At 38.6% G+C, this 18,746-nt stretch overlaps 1 protein-coding gene across 47 annotated transcripts in view; it reads left to right on the forward strand.

Moving 5' to 3' along the window:
• CELF4 (CUGBP Elav-like family member 4) overlaps positions 1-18,746 on the forward strand; it is a 685,725-nt gene that overhangs the window by 76,419 nt on the left and 590,560 nt on the right. For all 47 annotated transcript variants that reach the window (XM_059834415.1, XM_059834375.1, XM_059834395.1 and 44 more), the window contains exon 2: positions 14,797-14,879. In XM_059834415.1, coding sequence (XP_059690398.1) covers positions 14,797-14,879 — 83 coding nt within the window. The remainder of the gene's footprint in view (positions 1-14,796; positions 14,880-18,746) is intronic.

The raw sequence follows: 18,746 nt of genomic DNA on the forward strand, positions 1-18,746 counted from the left end.
GGTTGTCACTGATTAATGCTTTCCAGTTGGACAGACCTAAGCATGAATTGTCAAATGTCATGTTATCACACTGCCATGTTACATCATAATAAATGGATATCAAAGCAATATATTGATATTGCATGAGCTATAGATGCTAAATTTTGTCCATTTATCTGTTAAATCTGGTAAGACACTTAAAACTGAAGCAAGCATCTGCAAAACATGTCCTCATCATCTTTGGGTATGAAATTCTTACAGGATGCATCTTTGGTAATGCATCTCTGAAATCTCTTCGAAGAGAGAGGAGATGGGGGAAAAAAAAAAGTACGGCATGAGTGGATTCTAAGTGGTGTGAAGAAGGGTCATGTGCATGTCAGGTGTTGGGAGGAAGAGATGGGCCTTTCAGAGACATCTGGTGTTAAGGTTGTTTAGAAATAGCTGGGACAAAAGATTTCTGCTTTTCACTCTTTTGCCCCTTCCCAAGGTAAGGAATCCTGCCTTCTTAGCTATAGCATAATGTTCTGTGTATACTGATAAACCTAATCTGTTGCAATTAAATCATGTGGTGATCGTATCACATGTTTCAATTCAGGTGGTGAATTACTTCAGTTATACTGGAGGAAGTGGCTGCATGCATTTATTTTGATGAGGATGCTGATCTGCTAGGATCTGTACAAGTACAGAACAAAGACAGTCCAGTGACAAAAACTAGAGCACAAAGAATGGAAAAATAGTGTGTAATCATACAACTGACAACTCTTATAAAGCATACCTATATTAATGTATTTTTGCTATAGGGGCAATTTAAATTCTAATGTTTCCTGACTTCTGATTTTCATTTTAAAAAAGCAACTCAAAATCTGGTATTTTCACTTTTAAAAATGTGAGGACCATGCAGAGATTTTATAGCCTTTGGGTGGGGGGGGGCGTATATAATTTTTTTTGGTTGGGGGAATATTATTTAGTATTCCTGTGGGTATTTTCTTATTATCATGCAGAAGGTATCATCATGAGAAATGTGGTTTATCAGCAGAGGCAGAACTAGAGAAGAAATCCTGTGATAAATTAGTTCCATATTGAGCAATGTTGATTTACTGGAACCAAAATATTTAACAAATGTTTCAACCCAAAGCTTCTGCCAGCTGATCTACTTGGGTCTTGAAATGTTCCCTGGCTGTCTGTAAATGGGTTGGTAAGATTCTGGGAGCCCTGTGGGTCACAATTCTAAAGCTGTAACTTCTTAATTCACCTTTTGGAGTGCTCAGTGAGATCACATTATAGGTGGTCCTGGAAGCAGGCTCTTATGGTGCATGTTTTTATAGACCATAGCTTGCTAGGCAGGAGTATACTACTTTCCCTGGAAAACTTATTCACTATAACTCATAAAAAACCCTCACAAAACAAATAAGCAAACCCCCTTAAATCTGTTTACAGGAAAAACGAGTGAAATATTAAAGTGTAATAAATGGCTGTGGAAAATGAGAGATTCCATTTCATCAAGTGATTACTGTATACATAGAGATTGCATTTGCCCCTGAAGTCCCTGAGCCACAAGGCTGGAGACTGAGAATACCCAGAGGGGAGGCATCATGCACATCCGCTCCTTATACTCTTCTCGGGGCATCTCCTTCTGGCCACTGTTGGAGACAGGATATTGTACGAGATGGACCTAGGACCGTCATCCTTATATAATGTTCTAATCTACTCCTTTTGAAGACAACACTATTTGTTGTTTGGTTTTTTTTAAACTCATTAAACTCTACTCTCCTGCTTTCTGACATCAGCAGGGATTCTCCAGTGAGTTTCAGCCTCCCAGAGATGCTCAGCAGCTGGCTCACTATTTTTAGCTTTCCTGATGGAAAAAAATAAAGTGAAACCACATCATTAATGTGTGTTTCCAGGCACCCACTAGCCAGTGATTCATAGACTCGTAAGAGGGAAAGTTTTCGTAGCCCACTGTATTCAGGAAGTATCCTAGAAAGTTTCTTTCATCCATCTTTTGCTGTCTTAAGCAAAATGGCTTCTACCAGTCTCTTTTGAGGAGACTGCTCTACAGCCTGAATACTTTCCCATTGAGAATTGTTTGCTGGTACTGTGTTCATAGAGACATGCCTTTGTGTTCATTCTTGATTTAGAGCTTCTCTCATCTATATTAAATCAGTGGACAAATAAATACCAAGCAAGATGTTACGTTAAACCTTTAAAAAAACCTAATAGACTTATAATTGGTTTTTTATAATTGAGTTTCATTTTTTTCCCTGAAATTGATCTTTATAAAAGTGAAAAAGTTATACTGCTCAGGAAAACTTGGTGGGTGGTTGGCTGCTCAGCTCTGTCCAACCCCTTAAAAATCATAAGCAATTGCCCAGCTCTGGCCATGGATGGATTGCATTTTAATACAACTTTCCATCCCAGTCAGTTGACATTCTGATTTGTTTTCACCAAAAAAGTTTATTGAAATTGGTTTCTTCAAAGAATGGGTTTTCTCTTGGGTTAGACAATGTGTTAAACTGTTGGATAGAAACATAAAAGTTTGAAATCGGGAGAAAGGGTGGAATGGAGGCCCTCTGAATGTATTTGCTCTTGGATCAATATTAACTTTTGTTTATAGTTTCAAGTGACTTGAGTAATAAAAGTTCCATGAAGGACTGATTTGCTCTAATGGCTGGGAGAGACAGTAATGTTTACTTTCACCTTCTGTAGGGTCATAAACTTCCATCTTATAACTTGCAATTGTCCTAAATGGCATAAGAATCTGTGGTCATGATTCTATTCTAGGGTTGCAAGCATTTCTCTCTCCTTATGTCTCACAGTGGAATGGTGAGACAAAAAGCTTATGGAACTGTCATACAGAACAGTGACATGAAAGATGTTGGAAAATTGCTGAGCTACAAATTTGTGCTGAGAGGTACCCCTCCATGTTGGTTTAACTGTTCTTTCTGCCTTTTCCCTTCCTGCCTTTTCTATGCCCTTGCCTCCAACGTGCACACACGCATAGACAGCCCTCAACCGTGTTTTAAGGCATTATTCTACTATTGTGCCTGAACTTGTAGGTTCTGCAAAACACTACACTTGTGCATGTAAACTTGAATAAAAATGAAATTAAATATGTTCTTAACTAATAGATCGGTTAGATGCAAAAACCACCTTGGACGCTGTGCGGAGGGAGCAAACACCAATATTCCCAACAGTTAGGAAGCATTCCTGATGCTCAGCCTGAATATTCTGTTGAATTTTGTGTTATTACTCCTGATTATTATTCTCTGGTATCACCCTGAACAACCTTTCTCCATACTTTGTGTTTACACCTTCAAGGCTTGTAGCTGGTTATCATCTATCCCCCTGAGTCATCATTTACCCAAGTTATACACATTTAGTTCTCTTAATCTTCCCTCATAAGTCAGCCCTCCCAGCCCATTAAGAATTTCTAATACTCATCTCTGAATTCCATCTTTTCTTTTCCTTTTTTTTCCTTCCATGTGTTTCTGAACACTTCCAGGTGATCATAGCTGACAGGATCATTTTAGGTGTGGATTTTCTATTGACACCAAAGGAAGGAGGTGTCTTTGATCTGGAAGTGACATACACGCTATTGTATGTGATGTTGTCCACCGTCATCTGAAAGTGTCTTTTGACATTACTGCCTTTCAGCTTCATATGTCCTGCTGAACATTCAGACATTTACCTCTGTGGCTATTCTCTACCTGTATTTTAAGAGCTGAATCATGCAAGGTGCTGGGCATGGCTAATCCTCCCCAGCAGTAATTGAGGTAACTGGGCACATTACTAAGGGGCTCAGCACCCTCTAGGATCTGTTGCAATTTATTCTCCATTCCTCTTCATGTGTGAAATCTTTCTTGCCGCCCTGTTTAAATTTAAGATCAGATCTTCTGCTTTGCTAGATAGCTCTTCCACCTTAACGAAACTGACATTTATCATGCGCATCCCTCCTGTCAGTCCTCAGTGCTTTGAGGGCTACACTGTTCATCCAATCTAATACGAATTCAATTCTCAAAGCAAAAATTTCTGCTAGAAACTGTATCAAATGTTTAACTGAAACAATCTACTATATACTAATAGTTTTTAAGTTGATCAACAAAAAAAAGTGATCAAAATACGTCTCCGGTAGTGATTACTACACACTTTAGCTTCTGTTCTCTATTCATCAGGAAATTGTACTTCCTTCACTTCACACTGACAAGAGCCCTTTTAAACCCAGTGCACTGAAGCTTTGTAAATTACACAGATCTTGTTATTAATGTCACTGTTTCTTTTTCATTTCCAGGATTACATCCTTATACCTTTTATAACAATTGGAAGTTTTAGACTTAAATTCACACACTGTTTTTAACTTCTTACCCAGGAACTCAGTCCCACAACAGTGGATGGGGAAGTGCACCTGGATGCAAGGGACAATAGTGTTTCCAGTTTACTTTTTTGAGAGAAGCTACTTGGGACATAATGTATTTGTAAGTCTATGCAGGAATCTGTCCACATTTAAGAAAAGCAGACTGGTAGGTGTTCATAGCTCTGGGCAGAGTCTTGGGAAGTTTTGGTTCAAGGCTGACCGTTACTACAAACTATTTGTGTGGCTTTGGACAGGTGATTAAATCTTCTTCCAGCCTCTGCATGTCTTGTCTTGGCATATAATTTATACTTGAGCCAGGCTCTTTAAGCAAGCTTGTACAATGCAATGATGGCTCAGCTTAGAACTTTTTACCAGAGAAGCAGTGGAGGCCCTTGTTCTTGGCAAGGACCTCTCTTCCTTTGTGCTGTTACAGATAGGACCTTTGGAAGCCTTTGTCTTCTTTCTCCTGCCGTACTCACACAGCACCTCATTTCACCTTGCTTTCTCTCTCATGCACACACACAGAGTATCTGTCTTGTGGTTCTCAGCGCTAGGTAGATAGAGTTCTGTTGATTAAGAAGGTTACTTCATCTCTGGCTGCTTGCAGAAGAATTTGATCCTACTTTATGGTATTCCACTGCCTATAGTTAACAAGTCAAATAGAGAAAGAAGGTTAAAGAGAAAAAAATAGGAGATAAGAGACAATACTTGTTTGCTCCTAACATCACTTAGAGGATAGAAGAAACTATTCAAAGTCAAAACATATGGAAAACAGCATCTGGTTATGGGATCCTGGATGTTAATTGTTCTGACAGCTGAAATTTGTCTCCAGAAATCTCATGAAGCCAGCTGGTATTGTGGAGTTTTCTCTGGCTCATATTGTGACTCTTAGAGGTTTCTGGAGACTTCCAATCTCAGGATGATCATCTTGCAGGAGCAGCTGCTGCTTAAAGATTTTCATTTCTATATCAGCTGGAATCAGGAAATAGATTCTTTGTGGATTTGGATTTGATTTGTAATATAAAAGTCCTAAGGTGGCTTCAGATACACTTACCTAATTTGAACTTAACAAAACCCTGTGGAACTTAGCAAAGAGATTCTAATGTTGTCCCATTTACAGTTCTTCAATATGAGGTGAGGAGAAAAACTTGATCATAACTAACAAAGGTATTGAGGTTGATTTTTGAGGGGTGGCTTAAAGGTTCCACTCTGAATCTGAGCTTCTTGAATTGGAAAAAAGTGGGCTAGCAAACTTTGTAAGAACAATAACTCTAGAGAGATAATTACAACAGTCTGCCTCTGAATGGGCTAGAAGTTGTCTAATAATAGCTCTTTCCTGCAGTTGTTTCAGTGCCTTTTTGCTTCCAACCTTGAGCTGGAAATGTCAGAAGTCTATATTGACACATGTGCCCTGCCTCAGAGAAGAAAGAATACGAGGCTGTTTGGAGCACATACAAGTTTGTATTTAGAACAAGCTACTTGCATGTTCCTGACACAAAAGCATAACTAACTAATCATCTGATGGTGCTATCAACAAGATGTTCACTGCATGGCCCTGGCATTTTTTTTTAAGAGTGAAAATATCAACTTTTCTTAGGTTTTTAAGTACAGACACATTTTCTGCACACAGAGTTGATGTTATTTTCCAAGAAATGTCTGTTCCTCACCCTGGTGAAAGATAATGAGCAGTAAAAAAACAAAACAAAACAACCCTATGTGGATGCAGAAAGGCAAGGCTTGGAACAAGTTGTATGTGGCAGAACAGTCTAATTTGTTTAGAGATGTTTTTTCTTTAGGTTTATTTTGCTAAGATTCAAGGCACTCAAAGTGAATGTTGTTTAACAGTAGCATAACCTCTGGAGACTAGTTGAGAATTCTTGCAGAACTGTCCCCAAAAGAAGCAGATCCAAAAATCAAAATAAAATGAAGAGGGGGTGAAAAGTTTCTGAAACAGCTAAGTGTTTTAGAAAATCCACTGAGTTATTCATATGCTGCTAACAATAGAAAGAACTCAAAGGCAGGACCCAGAACAGCAGGTACAGAGTCTAATTAATGCACATACTCTAAGGAGGCTTAACCCATAACTGTCTGAATGCAAGCTGTAGTGTTTCAACAACAGGATTGTTCCTAGTTATATTCCTGACTTTCACCAGTGAATCGCAAGGCAAAAACCCCATCTTCTATATTTCCTTTGTTTATCACCACACTGGAACAAGAAATCCTGAAGATTTAATGATTTCTTTATTATTATTATTATTTTCTGAGTCTGCAATATAAAAATGCATAACGCAAATATGTTGGATTTTTCTTTGAAGTAATAGGTAGGTTGAAGTGAGCCAAGCTTAGAGGTGATCAGGATTTTAACTTAAACTTGATGTTTCCTTACTGAATAGAAGCTGGAACCTACTTATTCTCATCTTCACTTGAGTGATCTCTAGAGTTTGGCCATGACTTTATCATTAGTGGCTGAGTTCTGAAATACTGGGAACACTGTTGCATGGTCCAGAAAGCCACTTGATCATGAGATTCACTTTAACGTTAGCCTTTATCAAAAGCATGCCCTAATTGTTTGATGGTTAAGGCCTGAGGGCATGCATCACTACTTACAACGTTGGAGTCTGTAGTTATTAGGCAACAAATGAGAAGCTGAAGTGAGTCTGGTCTGCTGAAAAATAAGTTTTCTACTGTAATTCAAAGCATCAAATATTTGCAGGCCCTATTATTCACATCAGCAATCTCTTTGGTAGACAACTACCTTAACCAGTAACCTACATTCTTATTTCTCTGATGGGGAATCTATTCAATGGTGGTTTGCCGTGTGTAAAATGTGTAAGTAAAATGTTCTGGATGGCTAGACTTACTTGCAGAAACTTGAGCAGTGAATCTTGGGTTGGCTTGGGCTCAGATGATCAAAAGTATCTCAGAAGTTTCAGGATGAAATTAAAAGCTAAATTGTTGGCAGTTATGGGAAAACAGGACCTGTATATAGTATATGCTATGTCAAATCAATGGTTCATTCTGTACCTTATCTTGAGTGTACCAGTCAGCAAAGGATGGTTCCAAGCAACATGCAAGGAACTTTCAAGACCCTGGGAGAAACTTATCCTTGTGTGAATCAGAGCCAGAAACTGTTCCCTCATCCTGGGGGAAAAAAGTTTGAGAGATCAAAAGCTTTCCAGTTCTGCAGTGGGATGGAGGTAAGGTAGCTGTGAAGTTCCTTAAGAAGAAATAGTGGACCCTCAAAGGTCTGCCAATGACAATGCACTCTTCTCTGATGTGTAGAAGCCCTAGGCTCGAGACCCTGCTTGCCTGATTCAGATTACAGTCTGGACTACTGACTCTCCTGGAATAAGTTTTTCTCTTGCTGTAGGCTTTGATCAGAAATTGTATCATGAGGTCTGAGAAATGCTTCTTGGTGAAATATTTCATTGAAACTTCCTACGAGAAATTTTGACTTTTGAAAACTGATGTTTCAATTAAAAACCTACTTGTTATCAAAAAACAAGATGAAACTGTTGTCTGTGTTTTGCTGAAATACTTACACACACCAACAGTTACTCAAGTCTCTCTGCTGTCTGCCTGGACACTGCTAAATGTAATTAAGCACTGCTTAGTCTGAGGAAGGACTCCGATTTGGATTGTGCATATCCATGTCTCATTTTGAAATGTCATAAATGCATTTTAAGTGAGCTAATATTCTGTAAATATGGTTAACTTCTGCATTTCCAGATTTGGACTCTTAATTTGTTTTTAATATTGGTTCATGGGTGTATATATGCGTGCCTTATGTATGCTTTTACATACAGACCCGTATCAAGTTATCTATAGTAGGAAAATGACAGCATCATAATAGTTAATGGAAAATAACATAAGAGGAAAAAGAAAATTAACATTCCACACAGCAGGGCATTTCGGATGTTAATCTGTCTGGCAATATAATTGACAGGGAAGCTGATATCTGGGAAGATTTTTATTCCTATCTTTTTCTCTAAACAGTTAGTGTTCAGTAGTTGTACAGCAGGGGAGATGGAGAAAAAGAAAGTTCTAGCCAAGTGAATGTTCTTTACCAGCAAAGATGTTAACTTTCGTCAGAAGGTAGTTAATCACTGAGAGGGAACAGATGAAGAAATTGGATAAAGCATTTCTAGTTCCAAAAGTCTATTGATTGTGTCCCCATCAAGAAAATTCAGCTCAATCTCTGAAACCCTCAAGTGATTAAACCTTGGGCAGTTCACTGTAGACAGAGCAAATGAGGATTGTTTCAAAACCAGACATATGTAGAACTAGGATAGTTAAAGCAAAAAAAGATTTCTTTTTCACTTTGAAATCCTAGCTGGGAGACGTAATCTGAGATGTTGATTTTAAGGCAAGAGGTTTTTTAAGTGTTACGATTTATGTAACAGATCCCTGAATCTTGAAGCAAGGAACTCTTATTTTCAGAGGAAGAGCTCTCTTAAACAAAATCCTAGGGCTTGGAAGATGGGGGGAGATCTCTGGTCCACCACAGATAACTTGTAAGCCTTGGGCTAAATATTTTAAAGGTAATTAGGGCACAAAGAGACTGCAGTATCACTACATGAGATGCTCAGGCCTGTGACCAGCTGAGAGTTCCTATTTTCCAGAGATACAAGTTTTTTGTTTTCAAAGCAGCTCCTCTAAAAGACTGTAGCTATTCTTAAATGGGAGCATGACTGCTAGCATGTGGTATAAGGTATGCAATATTATTACTCTCCTCCATTTTTTTGTATACAGCATGAAGGTCTTGGATAGTTGTGCTTGAATTGCAGTTTGCTTTCTTGAACTCCATAGTGTTGCTGGAGTAAAGCCCTTGGCTTCTCTGCCTTGGGGTTTTGGGAAGTTAGGTACATTAAAGGTGGTAAGGGAAAAGGTTCTAGAGTAGTAGACACTACAAACTGATTTCTTTGTTCTTTCTTGCATAACTGTTAACAGATGGGTATCTTGTTCACCAGTTCATGTGCTATACAGGAGTCTAACATAAAACAACACAGGAAGGCCAATTTAGGAAACTATTCAAGTCAATGAATATTATTGTAACTGAAAGCATGAAGCTAATTGACTCAAAGAAGAAAAACCAACAAAAAACTGACAACCTTGTGATGGTTTTATCTTGGGCAATGATTCTGATTTTAGTTACACTTACAGGTATCAGAAGGGCTGTAGTTTCAGAAGTTATCACCTGTCAGCTGAGCTGTTATAACTGGTTGAGTACACACTCTACAACCAAATGTTTGTGAATCAAAAACTGTCTTAGGCCACTTGAGCCAGCCTTCTCAAAACCTGGGGTTATCCTTACTGTTCTGGATTATCACCAATTTAGATGAAGTCAGTGTCTGAGCCAAGGATTCTTCTGAGAGGCAATAGATTATGGGCCAAATCATGAAACTAATTTTATGTTGGTGTAATTGCATAGTTCTGATGAGTTACATGCAAGCTCTCCCCTTGACTGGATTACACCCCTGAGCTCAGAATCTGCTTTAGCTCTTGGCTTTCATCCAAGAGTCTTAAAGTACCTAACAAACTTTTAAATTTTCCTTCATAATGCCAGAGAGTAAACACAGGGCCATGAAAGACTTAGGGCCCCTTCCCCAAAGCCTGTTGAATTGTGTAAGTATTTTTTCATTAGATTTAGACTGGACTTTTAATGCCTTGTTCAGACAGACAGCAAATACCTGGAAATGAACATGGTTGTAGTCTAGCTCTTAAACAATGCCTGTGGATCGAGATGTATGAAAAAGCTAAAGGCATGCTTTGTGTGAGGTTATGTAGTTCTAATAAAATCATAAGATGTCACCAAAACCCATCATGCAAAGAAAGGGTCATAAGTCACTAAGTGCTTGTTCTTTGATCTAAACAATGGTCAGAAAGGAGAGACTGTGCCAGGATATGTGTGGCTGTCTGCCAGAATAAAACAAGCAAGGGGGGAAAAAAGCCCTTAATTACAGTTATTAATGGATCTCCAGTATGCATTATCTTCATCTCCCACCATATATAACAAGGATTAATTAAGGCACAGATAATGCTTGTACTTAAGGTAACTGGGAGGTTAGAGGTGGCAGGTGGAATCTGACACTGTGAACATATGCAACCTTGAAGCTAAAAGCCTGCACCTGAGATGGTTGTGCATGGTTCTTACACCAGGTGTAGAGGATAGGCCTCTCCAGAGGTTTATTCCTCTCCTGTATGTTAGGTCAGATGAATGTCTTGTTATTGGTGGTAGACATTAAGATAACTAATTTTAAACACCTAAATTTGAGTTAGGTGACCAGTGCTTTTTAGCTGGTCAGAACTATTTACCTGGTTTAAAGTGGCTGAGACTCAACTGACTCACTGAAGTGATAAGCACTGAGATATCAAGTGAAAAGACTGTGTTTTCATTTGTCCCAGGATGAACTGAGTACTGGTGGGGTGAAATAATTCTTGGTTTCCAGAATTATTCTGTTCAGCTCAGAATGTGTCCCCTGACTGTTTTGCCTCCCAGGCTTGTGCAAAATCTTCAGGAGACTTACTGTGGGGTTAAACTTACCATAAGTGCGATCATTATCCATCTGTATTCCATGCAATTATTATTTATGTTACTGCATTCCCTGGAGGTAAAATTAAAATAGAGCTTTTATATTATTTTTTCCCCATCTCAAGCTCTTGTTTTTGTTTCCCCCTTCTCTTTAACAACCTAGTTTCCCAGGAGACCACTTGATACCTCCTCATGTTTCCAAGAGACTGCAGTTCAATAGGTTGAGAGTTAATTGCCAGCTGGGAGTTTCCAGATGTTTATGTGCTAGCCCAAAGAGCTGTCCATTGGTAGCAAATGAACAGCTGGAAAGACACAATCCAAACAAAGCATCTTTTAGCTGATTGACATATGTCTGGAAAAGTTGGCATGTTTGAGAGAAATGGAATTGAAATTAGGAACAGCTAGGAGCAAGTCCTTCATTATCAATAATTAGTCAATTAGATTTTTTGTTCAAATTCAGATATAATTCTCAAGCACTGTACTCACTCAGTCATTATCACCCATACAAGTAGATGACAGAAATAATGCATAGCCTTCAGTCTATATTTCCTTAAGAGATGTGTTCAAAAATATTCATTATACTGTTGAACATAGGCCGTTCCAGGGGCTGGATGGTGCAAATTATTAGTGGTGGAATATGAAGCCTTTCACCCAGAAGTTAGATTCACATCCAGCCCAAACATCTGATGGCAAGTGAGCAGTTAAGTTGAGCTACTTAAGAGTTTACTATCAAAATGCGGGGTTTTTTTTTTTCCAGTGAAATAAGTAGTTCTGTACACAAGCAAAAGTTTCAGTGGGGAAAATGGATTGTTCTGAAATTGTTTTCCACCTGGGAAATCAAAATTTAAAAAACAAGTTTTTTCACTAGTTTGACTTTTCTCTGTAAAACTCAGTATAGCTGCTTCATATGACATTATTTCAAGACTCAGTTGTTTAGGGTGTTGTATCTTGTGGTGTTAACCTGAGTGTTCAGTGCTCTGTTCTTTAAGCAACATTCTCTAGGAAGGAAGAATCTTTTAGAGGGGTCATATGGAGGCACAGTGAAAGAGGTAGCCTGGGAGAAATAACACCTGAAAGAGGTGCTACAGTTGTAATTCCATTAAGCATCACAATACAAAGGACAGATCAAGTATTTTAATGCTTTTAGGGGGCGGAGATTGGGGCAAGAAATCCTATTGCCTTTTGTCTTAATGAACAAGGAGCTGAAATATAGAAATACTTGCAGGATGGAGTAATAGATATGTATTGTTTTATCATAAGCCACTTGTTAATGTTTTTGAAAAATACTGCTCTAGCTGATGGCTGATGCTGGGTTTTTGCCTTATGGAGCAATCTTGTGACGAGTAAAGGAAAGACAAAAAACCCTGTGAACTGGCCTTTTCAAGTTCAGGTTTGAGGCCTACTATAAACATTAAACTCTACTTTATTCTAGCTGGCCATTGCTGGGATGGAACTTCTTACTGTCTCTAAGCAATCAGGATTTACTTAAAGTAAATGAGGTATTCTTTTTCCTAAATAAATTACTTTTTGCCCAACAAGAGTGGGATAGAGTTTAACTCATGTATATGACATTTTTAAGGAGCAAGGGAAAAAGCAATACCTCCACAAACCATTTTTTTTTCCCTGAAAAACATGGTTTTTGTTTGTCTGACCACATAAGAGACTACATGTCATCTTTTCCATTTCAAAGTCTTTCTGTCCTTAACACCTTGTTTGGGAAATCAGTGATGTTTGGATGCATTCTACTGAGTAAAGTTTCTGGGAGTTTGGTACTTCTACCGCTTTCACAAACATGTTTGGAGAGGACTTAAAGGAGGTTTCTCCCTGATGAGAACTTGCCCCCACACACACTTCATGTGGATCTTAGAAGGAAACTTTGCTCCTTCAGACATGAGTAGTCTTCTGTCCACTCAGTCTGAATTACAGTCATGATATGATAGGAGTTGCAGGACATTGTTACCCTGAACTGTCGTTATGCCCATCACAATGAGGAGGAAAATACAGCTATCATTATGGGAACTTTACACTGCACAGTTTATCTCTATAACAGTACACTATGATGTCCCTAATTAGACTGTATCAGCTGCTCCATGTCTGCTACTAAAGGGACACTTTCTTATTGTGTCTAGTCATCAGAGAGCTCTCAGCCTGTGATTTAGCACTGAAATTAAATTTAAGCATAGTTTCCCATTTGATTATCAAGCTATGGGTGACTTTTTAAGGATCCTTTTCAATTCATTACTTCTACTAGTTGTAAACTCTCTGCCACAGTTTCTTCCTCTTCTCTGGTAGATGCAGACTAAGTGAAAACTCATCCATTTAAAGTTAGAGGGGAACGAATCCAAATAATTCCAATTAGAGTACGCATACTTCTGCTGTTGTTTAGTCTCCTTCCTTGATTGTCAACTTCTGCTTGTGAGTCACAATTATTGTGACATAATAAATGTGATTGGCTTGAATAAAGTGAAATGAACAAGACCTTCAGAAAGAAATATAGGGTAAGAAATAGGGCAAAAAATAAGGGGTTTTTTCCATGCCAGCTTGGAACATTCATCCAGCTTGTAGCTTCATAGTGAGAGGAGTAAGGTGACTTCCAGAATCTTTAAGAAAATATCTATATGTGTTTATAAAAAAAAAAAAACCTCTAGTCTCTTGTGCATACTAATCTATTAAAAACATTATAAAGAAGAAAAGAACAAGTGCATATTTCTTCAGTAATATTGTCTAAGGCACCAATTTGGATAAAACAATGAGCATTGTGTGGACAAAAAGATCAGTGGTGATCAGAGCTGAAAAAAAGTTCATCATTTACTCACCTGTTGCATATTTTTTTGTATGCATGGGAAGAGGGTGAGTTGGGTGAAAATGAGGTTATGGGACACATATGTTTCTTTGGCAGTCTCTCTGTACTTGTGCTGCTCTTGGAAGATGCCCGCAGTTTGATGGTCATGCTGCCTGAACCTTGAAAGATATGATACCTTCATTTCAAGGAGCTGGCGAGGTTGTAGAGATTCTGTAGTAACTTCAGAGAAAATGTCCTCTGCATAACAAGCGCTTCTCTTGCTGCAGAAACTGGCAGGTTTTCAGTATACTGCAGTGAGAAGGAATAATCTGATCATATCAGACACACACAACTTGTGCAAGACATTGCAACATTGACCAGTTTTACAAGAAGGCAAGCATGGAGGTGGGGAGAGAAGGCAGAGTGGGGTTTTTGCTCTGCCCTACCATGACAGGGCTTTAGCCTTTGTAGTTGATAAGATAACTTTTTGAAAGAATCAAAGACATGATCCATGGGAGCATCTCTGAAGTTCTAGTGATCTGTAAAGCAACATGGATGTTTTGGATTGATTGTTTGAGCTTTGCTGTGATTTTTTTTTTGTATGCATAGCTGGAAGCCAATGAGCCCTTGCAGCAGTAGGTGTAGGGTGGTGGTTTTCTGGTGTGATGCAAACAGGGAGACTACTTGTGGATGCAAGTCAGACTAAACAATAGGTGTAGTCCTCTGCACTAGGAAGTCCCAAGTCCTTGCATGCTGTTTACTTGAAGTACTTGGTACAAAAGAAGGGCATGAGACCTCCTGTGTGATATGGCAGTAAGGGGCTTGTTCCTAGTGCTGCTGCTGGAGCAGGAGTGGGATCTTCTGCCCCTCCTTGCCACCATGTGGGTTTTTTTGGGATCCCTAGCTGACACTTAAGCATGTATTCAAACACAAATAACCACTCATAGCCACACTGTTGCTCACTTTTCATCAGGGCTCAGAGAAAGTGGTGATAGCTTCGTTTCTTTACTACTGACCTACAAAGGAGAGATTTTTATGATTGATTTACTGGGAACGGGGTGATGATGGGAAAGTGGTTTGCTCTATGTCTGAATTTTAAACAGATCCCCTCTGAAGCACTGCTCTTACTGAGGCTTTGCCTTTTGTTTACAGGCTGTGCCTTCCTAACATACTGCGAAAGGGAGTCTGCTCTAAAGGCCCAGAGTGCACTGCATGAACAGAAGACACTGCCAGGGGTGAGTCTATATTGATAACTTTTTTCTTTAAATCTAAAATGGATTACATATGGAGTTCTCTCTTGGGTTTGGAAGCATATCATCTCTGGTTGCTTGGATGATTCACTATTTGTATTGTGCTAATAAAATCAAGACACCACCAACCCACCCAAACGGTTTCCATGCACAAAATGAAAAGCTTTTTGCTCTTATCAGGGGTCAGGAAAACAGTAAGTAACTGGTTATGGGCTGGATCCTACCAGCCTTACTCAGCTGAGGAAAGGTTTTAGGATTCTGACCACTACAATGAAATAATAGAAGTGCTCACCAGGTGCTAGCTCTTAATATTTTTCTTCTCTGAAGTAAGGTGTGGCAGTAAGAAATCAAGAAACAGATCACATTATTGAGTTATCACAGAATGAAAACATGTTCCTGATGACAAAGTGGTTTGACTCAGTTACTTTAGTATTCAAGCAGCTGTAGCAGATTGGAAAGGCGGTGAGACAAGGAGAAAAGAGAGTGAGGAGAGACAAACACAAGATAATGAGGAAAATTATTCACATGAGCAAGATCTAAGGTTTAGACAACACAAGCAGATCTAAAAATAGGATCAGCATTATGTGGGGAAGACCTGCACTGCTGGGATGGGTTTCCAGTTTAGCAGTAACCAGGAGGAGGGAGAGAGAGAGACTCTTTAGATTCAGTCAGGGTACATGGATTGGAAACAGCTGAGTACTCCTGTGGCTAGAATAGGGCTGGTTTCACAACAACACAAAAGTCAGTGATCAAGTAATTAAGAGTGGGATCCTGAGGGTTCCAGGTTGCATCTGAAGTGAGAGGAAATTGATTCAAAAGTCTGTCTTTATTAGTTGGTGTTGAATGATGGAGTCCTATGTACATATAACCTACCTTTCCACAAAACCTAAGACACATCAGTTGCTCAAGAAAGTGTTGATTCTGCTCTGCTTGTTTCCATCATCCTGGGTCTATTTACCTATCTCTATGCCACCTTGCCAGTATGGAGATGCCCACGCACTTGCTCATCTACATCTATCTTTGCTTTAAAGGCCATACCTTATGTAAATATATACATACTTCATTCCCTAAAAATACATTTTTGTCAGCTGACAACTCCTTCTGAATTATTTTTTTCTAGAAACTCGTTAGCCACATATTGAAAGTAACTTGAGTCTTGTTGGGGTTTAGGGTTCCCCCCCCTGTGATGTTTTCTTTTTACTTCTCTCTCCTCTGAATGTTAGAACTGGATGTACAAAAAATGAAAATATTTTGAATATGGATGTTTTAGGTAGCATTTTACCTGAAATTTTCTGAAGTATGCTTGAAATCAAATATACATTTGTCAAAACTAGAGATATAATGAATAGGGTGTTGTGCATTTAAAAGATACTAACTGGAATTCCACTTGTTTTCACTGAGACTGTTTACTCTCCTCATTAGGAGCCAGACCACTCACTTGCATATGGAGCTTGTATCTTCCCTATGAGTTTAAAATCTCATCCTGAAGTTGTATGATGGGTGTATCTTCAAGAAGACAGTGGATCAGTGAGACTGTGAGCTCAGAGTTGGGGAGGGAGCACAAGTGATGATTTAGGATTTTTTTTTTAAATGACTTCTTTATATGTCCATTATTCTGAATCTCATTCCCCATTTTAGGTATTTCAAATCACAAAACTCTTAAAGTCAAAACTGTTGTCTTGGAGAGGGGCAAAATTCAACCAGCTTTTGCATTAGGATCAAGACTTCCTTCAGAGGTTATACTGACTGATTCTAGACTAGAGGCAAAATATTTCTTTCTTGGCTTATGTAATTTCTGTCACTTATAGCCCATACTGACCGTGCTGACTTCAGAAGGCTTTTTTAGTTTGTTTTACACTTTGAGGTGACACATCAGGATCTGATTGAATTGAGAACAGTGAATCCTCTGTCCAAAACAGCAACCAGGTTTTTGAGCTATCTGAGCACTGACTTCTCCCATCCCTTTCATTTCCAGTTCTGTTTGTCTCAGGGTAAAGGTTTACTTTCCACCAGCAAACCCTCTGTATACAGCTTTCTGCCAAGTTTCTGAACTCATCTTCTGAATGATGTCACTGTAGCTTATTTAAGGAAACCAGCCTTGTCTCTTGATAAACTATCATGCCTGGATACTGTTTTATGGTTCCTATGTGAGTAGCAGAGAATTGTTTATGACTTACCTGACTGCTCTTGATAACATGCACCAACAATATCAAGCATAGTTCATCACCATAAAATAAAAAGCACTCGTAAGGTCAGCGGTCCAAGTCCTCATTCACATGAGTTCACAAATGACACATATATAACACCTTCTCTTGACCCTCTACTGTCTGTGACACAAACAGCAGTACTGAGGAGGTACCAAAAATAATTAACAAGCCTGGTATAGGAAACAAGAAAATAGTACTACAGTGAGCCATTGAATCAAGACATTTCTTTTCCATCCCCTAGTAAACTGTGTATTTGCCTGCTCTTGCAATATTGCTGTTTGTGTTCTTTGTATTATAAAACACAGAATTGACTCATTTTTAATATTATGCACATGAATGCAAATGTATGGAAATGGTGAGGCATGAGGAGTTTGTGTCCGGATTCAGACGCCTTGCCTTTTAGCTATGTATCACTTTGTTTTTAGTGGAGTGGCTACATGCACATATTTTACAGTAATTACTTTCTGGATGTGCTTTGTAAGATGACAGAAATATGTTTCACATATTTCTGTGCTATATGTGGGACATAAAGTCATCTTGTGGAATAATCAAAAGACTTCCAAGCAGGTATGTGTTGATTAATAAAGTCTTTACAGCACTTTGTTTTTGGGCAGAAAGGAATCATGATAGATATTTTGAAGCGAGTAGAATGGAATGTAAAACATAAAATTATCAGTCGAATACTCTTCATCTAAATGAATTAGGCTGTTTTGGACAGTTTGAAATTGTCTTGCCTAAAATGGAAGGTTAACGTAGCAGGGTGTGTATGTATGTGTAAAGAGCACTTTGCGAGTGTTGAACAATTCAAATTCTAGCTTTTACTTGTGATTGTTTATTTTACATATACTAGAGAAGCTGTATGATGAAGTATATTAGTTCTTTAATAATTTATAGAAATGCTTTGATGTTGCAGTAATTACATTAAAGGTCACATATCAAAGGTAATTTGGTTGAGCAGCTGTGATGGTTTCTCAGAAGCAATCAATATTGCTGTCCGTGGTGCTGATTTCACCAAGGGGACTGCCAGATTAAAGGAGGCTTATTACCAGCCAGACAGACACGGGGGAAATCAAGAACAGATTGGAGAGATCCACTATTCTCTTTCCCCACCTATAATTAACACTGTTCACCATAATCTGTGCTAATCCTTCATAGTGGGAAACCACTTTTTTTTTCCCAACTTTATAAAAAGCAAATTAGGCAAGGAAGAGTAATTTGGGGGAGCAGGAGAGACAAAGTAGAGAAAGTAAAAGTTGTTTCACCCTTGGGATTTCTGATGCTGATATATCTCTTAATGATAAAATGCAATATCAAAACCACAGCCCGTGGTCTTGGGGAAAGCATGGGGCGGGGGGGGGGGGGGAGTGATCTAGACAATGACAGTGCAGGAGATGTAAGAATTATCTGCCTGCAGATTTAGTATAGTATTATCTATTTGCCCCACAAAGCTCCACAGGAAATGAAATCAGAGAAATAAAATTATGTTTTAAGTGTAGTCATTTTGATTACAAATTATAGTGAAGCCAACTTTTTCTCCCCTTTCTTTTTTCTTTCTGAAGCGAATGGCAGAGGATAATGCTGAGAAATGTAATTACGCTATCAAGATCTACTTTTATTTATAGCACAAATAAACTGAGCTCACGTA

The sequence above is a fragment of the Gavia stellata genome, chromosome Z (assembly GCF_030936135.1).
Source record: "Gavia stellata isolate bGavSte3 chromosome Z, bGavSte3.hap2, whole genome shotgun sequence".
Lineage (NCBI taxonomy): Eukaryota > Metazoa > Chordata > Aves > Gaviiformes > Gaviidae > Gavia > Gavia stellata.